Here is an 8,252-nt window from a genome sequence, read left to right as displayed (position 1 = left end):
ACCGTAAATATAGCTACATGTATGTAGTTGGTCAAGTCCCATGAACGGGAGTGAAACAATGAGTTTATTTCCGTCAATCGGAAAGCTCTTGAATCTACACGTACCACCAGGTTTCTTCGATCGAAATGATCAGGAAAACCCCGAGCCCTATTCATGTGCTACAGGGGTGGGAGAAAGGTTGATGTAAGTAAGTTTTTTGATTTTTTGGGTATGAACTTTTGAGTTCACTAAATTATTGGTTTAAAGTTATTATAAATTACATTAAATATATGTTTTTTATTTGTAATAAAAGATCTGCTCCTCCGTGTTTTAAATATATTTAAAAACTCGAGATTTTAATGAAGTGTTTGCAAAGCATGAATAATATAGGAGATCCTAGAACAACTCCTTCTGCGTTGAGTTTGCAAGTTCTCTCCCCACTGGTTTAAGGGGTTTTCCCCCGAGTTCTTCGGTTTCCCCTTCCATAAAAACTTGTGGAGGTTAACGGTAATAGTGAGTGTAGGGAGCTGTTGGCTTGAACGCGTGGCATGCAGGGCTTGTCACCACCCTCCTACGCATTGTAACCCGGCCACCTGAATTAATGGCTTCAAAAGTCGCTTGATGACTTAGGCCAAAGGTGGTGCCTGTGGAATTCTGAATACTCCACTTTGGACGGATGGGGTGGGATATAAATTTGTTTGGGAGAGCTAATCTTCGATACACTCGAGCCGACTGAAAAACTCGAGGATCTTAATCGCGTTTAATGTTCGGGAAAAATGAAAACGACTGGCTTAAGAATGAAACAAACTAACTTTTATTTACATCAAATTGCTAATAATAGTGACCACTCGGGTCCGGTCCAACAAAAACTCTGCCTTACTCCCAAAAAAAAACACATCTTTTCATACGGGTCGAGGGCTTGCCGTGGCGCCTCGTCATCGTGGAAAAACCCCAAAAGGGGGACAGAAACGGCATTTCTAAACAAGCGGCCAAGCTAGGACGTAACTAAAGGGATTAACGTTCTCGGAAAATCCCCACTCCCTTCATTTTATTCGATGTCTCAATAGGAAGCAAGGTGAGAGAGAAAACGAATTTAAACCACAAAGAACGTATTAAGTTTACAAGCACAAATAGAAAAGGTGAACAATCAAAATAATTACAATATATATATATTACGCACAATAATCAACACTCCCCCCAAAAATGATACAAGGTGTTATTTTTCAAAAAGGATAATTTGCGTGTATACAGTTAATTTTCGGTAATTTCTTTTTCATTATTAATCTCTAACGGATATAGGAGTGATATTGGGCGTTTGATCAGGGAGCCGTTTGGCATGCGAACCATACAAGAGCGGATTCGGCCATCTACGCGGTTCACAAAGGATTGTGTTATTCTGCCGAGTTTCCACAAGCCCCTAGGCGTTTTCTCTCCATGAACTAGCACTACGTCATCTTTTTTCATACTCAATTCGTAGTTTATAAGTGGCGCGTGATAAGCGGATCGTAGCTCCTTTAAATATTCGTTTTTAAATCGACCCCATATTCGGTCCATTAAGAATTCGCGATATTTTATTCTCTTTTCAAATTCCTGTTGAGATTTCGGTAGTTGGCCTTCTTTTGGACGCTGAGGTGGCAAGGCGGTCAACCGATCACCGATTAAGAAATGAGCCGGCGTTAATGGCATAGGATCTTTCACTTCGCTGTGAACATAAGTGATTGGGCGGGAGTTCGTAATCGCCTCCGTTTCGGCAACCACGGTCTCTAATTCTTGATACGATAGACAGGTTCGTCCCATGACCTTGCGAAGCGGTGTTTTGACGGTCCTAACCATCCTTTCCCACCAACCACCAACCCAGCTAGCGCGGTCGGTGATAAACCTCCACTGGATACCTCGGTCTCCGTAAAACTCGCGTGCCTCTTGGCTATTTATATTTTCCCAAATAATTTTGAGATCTTCATCACCGCGTTGGAAGGTCTTGGCGTTGTCGGAAAAAATTATATTAGGTATCCCGCGACGGCTGATGAACCTCCGTAGAGCTAGCAGGAATTCGTGGGTTGTCAGAAATGGGACCAGTTCCAAGTGAACGGCCCGTGTAACGGCACAGGTGCATAACAGTATATAACATTTCTCTGATTGTTCCGCTATCTTGACATATAACGGCCCGCAGAAGTCAATTCCCAAGTTCTGGAAGACGCGAGTTCGATCTACCCTTTCTCTCGGTAATGGCCCCATTGGAGCGGCGCCTGCTTTCGCAAGTTGTCTTCGGCATATCACGCAGCCCCTTATGACCCTTTTCGCCAGTTGCCTTCCGGCGATAATCCAGTAGCGACCTCTAGATTGCGTATAGGTGCTCTGTATTCCCGAGTGAAATACTTCGGCGTGGCTCCTGATAATGAATAACTCTGATAATCTCGAGTCCTTCTTCAATATCGCTGGGTGTTTTTCATCCTCATTTAGGTTTGACTCTTCCAAGCGACCTCCAACGACCAATATTCCATCTTCATTTAGAAACGGCTTTAGTGTGGCGATAGAGGAATCTTTGTCGATGGTTTCCCCTTTCTCTAACGCCTTGATTTCGGATCCGAAATCCAGTTTTTGCGAGCATCTAATCCAGGAGAATTCGGCATCTTGAATCTCTTCGGCGGTAACAGGCCCAGTTTTTAATGGTTGTCTCTTGACCTTGTGATTGACAAATCGCTTGACATGTATCGTAATTCGGAATATTTTCTTCGCTGAATTGTGCCCCTTTAGGTCTATGATTTTATGTAACCCTCTCTCATCTTTATTCTTGCAGCGGATTACGAGCACTGTTTTTCTTCTTTCCTTCGCGAGTTCTTCTTGGTCTAGTGGTTGATATTTTAGGTCCATAGTGGGCCATTTATATTGCGGCTCCCTTAGAAAGGGTGCTCCTTCCCACCATAGTTTGTTGGTGGTGAGGTCGTTGGCTTTTAACCCTCGTGTTGGGATATCGGCAGGGTTGATAACTCCGGTGCAATGATCCCAACTACGCGGACTGACTAAGGCTTGAATATCGTTAACTCTGTTCTGAACGAATGGTGCCCATTCCCTTTCGCTTCCTCTCACCCAATGGAGCGCAATAGTTGAATCTGTCCACAGATAGATGGGTATGTTTTCGTCATCAAGCGCTTCCTTCACCGTTTTTATTAAGCGGGCTCCAAGGTAGCATCCCATAAGCTCTAGGCGGGGTAAACTTAGTTCCTTGTTTAATGGCGCTACTCTCGCCTTTGACGTTACGAACGAGGTGTAAATGTCGTCGGTCACGGTTACGTAACGAATGTAAATTACGGCGGCGAACGCCTTTTGACTCGCGTCGCAAAATCCATGCAGTTCGCTGTGGATGACGTCTCCCCTTCCACTAAAATAGCATCTTTCTAAATTGATATTTCTGATATCTGGCATTTCTTTCTTCCACTGATTATACTGGTCGCAAATTTCTCGGGGTAGATCTTCGTCCCAGTTTGCCCTTTCTTGCCATAGTAACTGTAACATCATCTTGGCTCTGATGGTATAAGGTGCAAGCATGCCTAAGGGGTCGAAAATCTGAGCAACGGCTCCCAATAGTTGACGTTTCGTTCCCTTCGATTCGTTTACGAATTTGGCTATCTTCATTAGATTGAACGAAAACCGGTCCATGGTTGGCATCCATAGCAAGCCTAAGATCTTCTCACCTCCAGAACTGGCTTCTCCTTCTAAACGGATTCCTTTCTCTTCCAAGTCACCTCCCTCTCTTGTCCATCTTTCTCTCAACGTCGGCGAATTTGTCTTCCACTTGCGTAAATTCATATTTGCCCCCTTTAAAATCTCCGTTACCTTGACTAGCTTCTCGTGCGCCTTCTCGTCGTCTTGGCCTCCACTCAAAAGATCATCGACATAAAGATCTTCATTGATGCACTTTACGGCTGCCGGTTCTAAGTCGGCGAATTTTTCAGCGTGTAGGCGGATTGTGGCGGAGAGTAGGAAGGGTGACGTAGTAACACCGAAAGGTACTCTAGCCATTCTTAAGACTTGAAATTGGTCTTCGGCCATTTGACCTTGGTTTTCCCTTACCCAAAGGAATCGTACGAAGTCTCGTTCTTCTTCCGCTAAAGCAACCTGAAGGAAGGCTTTCTCTATGTCGGCCATAATTGCTACTCGGTGCCTTCGGAATCTTATGAGTAAATGAAGAATGTTAGGGTTTTGGTTTGGTCCGCTCGCTAGGCACGTGTTTAGGGACAGCTTGCCTTTAGCGTGGGACGAAGCGTCTAGAACTATTCGTAGTTTCGTGGTCGAGCTAGATTCTCTTTTGACGGGTTGATGCGGAATGTAGTAGCAATCGGTGACCTTGGGTTCTTCTTCGTTTACTACTTCTACTATTCCCTTTCTGAGCTGGTCTTCGATAATTTCCTTGTAGTCCAAGTATAGAATTGGATCTCGCTTAAAGGTTTTGATGAGGTTCTTCATACGGCTCTCTGCAATTTGCCGGTTGCTCGACAATTGACTTTTCGGAACGACCCATGGAAATTTCACATGATATTTTCCGTCCTTAAAGGTGGTTTCTCTTCTGAATTGTTCTAGGACGGCTTCTCCACTTAGTTTCTTCTCCGGTTGGTCTTGAATCCCCAGTGATTCTAATTCCCAGAACGACCGCAACGTTTCGTTTATCTCAGCAACGTTGTCTTCTAATCCTATCTTCATGCAAATAACCCCGATGTGGTTAACGGGTACGGCTCTCGTCTCTATGGGACCCTGCACGGCCCACCCTAAAATGGTCTCAGTGGCTACTAACGATCCATTTATTCTTTCAATGGGACGGTCAGTGACTACGCCGTAATAGACATCGGCTCCTATTAAAATTCCAATGCTCGAGACGGTGGGCGTGTCTGCCGTTGGTTCATCAGCCAAGATTAAGCTCTTTTCCTTCGCGAAATCTTCGACTTCCTTACAATTAACCAGGGTTGCGGTTTTGCATAAATACGGAACTTCTATCGCCTTGATCCGTAGCGCCTTACTAGGATCTGTCTTATTCTCTATAGCTAGGCTGACGACGTTTCTTCGGACTGAGATTGGTGTTTCATTACCGAAATTTTCTATAGAAACAAATTGTTGACCAATTATCGGTAATTTCAGCTTTCGAGATATCTCTTCTTTGATGAAGGACGCTTGACTGCAATTGTCCAATATGCAGCGGACTAGTTCCTTTCTTCCGGGATCTTCGGTGTTTCTGGCAATCGCCCTCGCAGTACCGAGAAGGACTTCCTTACGGCAACCAACCACTGCTGAGACAACGGACTTCGTGGTGGTGAATTCGGAACCACCTGTACCGGAGCTGTCCCCTTTATTGTCGGTAATGACCGACGGAGTCGCACCAGGAGGGGCGTTAGCGAGCGCATCGGACTTGTGGGCGGTGTTTTTCTCGCAGAGAGCGGCGTTGTGCCGACCTTGACAAATTTGGCATTTACGGAATTTCGATGTGCACGCCGAAGCTTTGTGTTGCGTACGTGTGCAGATGAAACATCTTTCCATGGTTTTAATAAGCTTCCTTTTTTCTTCTAAACTGTAGTTACGACAGTTCGCGGTTGCGTGGGCATCGGACTTGCAGAAAATGCAATACATTCTGGGCGTCGAGACGTTGGTATTTAGCGCGGCGGCAGTCACGGATGGTATATTTTCGCGTGGTTGGTACCGCTGGAGTTTACCTTTATCGCGTGAGTCACGTGACGTAAGACTTCGCGGTTTGATTTCATCGCCCTTTAAAATCGCGCACGTTTCTCGGCCTTCAACCTCTCTTTTCACAAATCGCACCAACTCGTCTAAATCAAACTCCTTATACTTGTTACAATTCATACTATATCTTAATCGAATGTCATCGGGAAGACACGCGATGATAATTGGGCACAATGAAACACTATTGGCGTCAGTATTGACTCCTAAGGCTTGCAAACTTCTTATATTGGTCTCAATAGAGTTATACAGTTTTCTTAAGGAAACAATGTCTTTAGAGTCCTCCACTCGGGCAAGTTTGCGCATTTTATTCATAAGTTGGTTCACTATCAAATGGGTCTGACCGTATCTTTGTTCTAATAACTGAATAGCTACATCGTAATTCTCATCTGAATCTTCAAACCCTTCTAATAATTCTAAGGCATCCCCCTCTAAATAGGACAACAAATATCTAAATTTTTCTACATTCCTCAAACCTTGTCTGTTGTGGATAGTCGACTTAAATTGCGACCAAAATCCCGGCCATTTGGTGTATTGTCCTTTGAATTTGTGTAGCACTAACGTGGGAAGTTTTGACTCCACTACGAGAACTGATTCGGTCCTAACGGTGGATTCGGTCACGGCTGGAGAATGTTCCCGGTCGACTGCGGTTGATCTCGTCATGCTGGCGGCTCCTAGCTGCCGAAGTCTTCTTTCGGCTAGATGAACGTTGTCTTCGTACGTCCTAGATTTGTGTTCTTTCTTGATTTCATCTTCGTCGTCGGGTAAAAGTCCGTCGATTTGTTGGTTTAATTCTCGGAGTTGGCTCCTTTTCAATAAGAGCAAAGAAAGCTGATCGGCTATATCTTCGGCGTCTTCATCTTTAATCAGCGTTTCCAACGTTTTTATATTGGTAGTCGTATTACTTCTGGTAATGGTTCGGATGGCCCTTACCCTGACTAATTCGGCTGCGTTTGAATCGGTCATGTTTCACTTCGGAATCTCGTATCACGGCTACCGATTATTAAACGCGCGGAAAGTTCTATAGTTCCTATATCCTGGGTTTCAGCACCAAAATGTGGAATTCTGAATACTCCACTTTGGACGGATGGGGTGGGATATAAATTTGTTTGGGAGAGCTAATCTTCGATACACTCGAGCCGACTGAAAAACTCGAGGATCTTAATCGCGTTTAATGTTCGGGAAAAATGAAAACGACTGGCTTAAGAATGAAACAAACTAACTTTTATTTACATCAAATTGCTAATAATAGTGACCACTCGGGTCCGGTCCAACAAAAACTCTGCCTTACTCCCAAAAAAAAAACACATCTTTTCATACGGGTCGAGGGCTTGCCGTGGCGCCTCGTCATCGTGGAAAAACCCCAAAAGGGGGACAGAAACGGCATTTCTAAACAAGCGGCCAAGCTAGGACCGTAACTAAAGGGATTAACGTTCTCGGAAAATCCCCACTCCCTTCATTTTATTCGATGTCTCAATAGGAAGCAAGGTGAGAGAGAAAACGAATTTAAACCACAAAGAACGTATTAAGTTTACAAGCACAAATAGAAAAGGTGAACAATCAAAATAATTACAATATATATATATATATTACGCACAATAATCAACAGTGCCAACGGTATTAGCCTAGCTGATTATTATTTTTTTTATCCTTTGATATTAATTGTAGTAAGTAGTTATTATTAAATAAAAGTCGCTAGCTGACTTGGAAGTTGGACCTGGGGTAGTTAAATTTTAAAACTGTGTATTTTAAATTTTGTTTGTAAAAGTTTTCTTTGAAAAAGTTTATTATAAAAATATAAATTATATAAAATGAACAGTGATTCCAATTACTTTTTTATTTTATTTTTGATAAATATGCCAACTATTTGGTTATTTCAAAACCTAATACGTCGAATTATTTGGTATTCGAAATACTATTTTGTATTTGATCAGTTAACTGGCTTAAAATTTTGCTCTAAAAATATTCGATTTGGTATTTGACGTGCCTTGAAAAAAATATATTTGATATTCGATTCAATCCCCAAAAAATGGTATTTGCCCACCTCTAAAGGCGGGTAAGTTTTTACCCCTTTCATCGAAACAATCCTCCCAGATCTCCTGAAACAGGAATTTTGCTCTCACGGTGAACGGTGACAAGGGACCTAGGGGATCAGTTATCCGCGCCATGGCCTTGATAACCCAGCGTTTTGTGTCCTTTCTGGCAATTAGCAATTGTAGTAATGAATCGAGATATAAAATTAATGTATCCGAGTCGGTATTCCAAATGAGACCCAAAACTTTCGTTAGAGCTGGATTTCCGTTTTCACCACCGTTGAAAGCCCATAGTCGCTTTAGTTCCGTGGAATTACTACGCCACTTTCTCAAATTCATGCTGGCTTCATTCATGATAGCTTTAGCTTTGGCAGTGAGATTGAGTGCTTTGGTAGTGCTATCGCAACTTGTGATTAAGTCATCAACGTAAATCCCACGGTCTATCTTCTCAACCACGTCTGGAAACTCCTCTTGGTACTTCTTCAAACCGAATGGGACTCTCGCATACCTATAGGC

The 8,252-nt window shown here is 43.2% G+C and overlaps 1 protein-coding gene across 1 annotated transcript; it reads right to left on the bottom strand.

Moving 5' to 3' along the window:
• Positions 1-1,230: 1,230 nt before the first annotated feature.
• On the bottom strand, positions 1,231-6,669 carry LOC149945903 (uncharacterized). Its single transcript, XM_090170643.1, has one exon. It carries the CDS (start codon positions 6,667-6,669, stop codon positions 1,231-1,233), a length of 5,439 nt encoding a protein of 1,812 aa, XP_090026769.1.
• Between the last annotated feature and the right edge of the window lie 1,583 nt (positions 6,670-8,252).

Source organism: Leiobunum rupestre, chromosome 4 (genome assembly GCF_980474605.1).
Source record: "Leiobunum rupestre chromosome 4, qqLeiRupe1.1.hap1, whole genome shotgun sequence".
Classification (NCBI taxonomy): Eukaryota; Metazoa; Arthropoda; class Arachnida; order Opiliones; family Sclerosomatidae; genus Leiobunum; species Leiobunum rupestre.
Note: the sequence above shows the minus strand (reverse complement) of the source record. Positions and strands in the feature narration are given on the sequence as shown.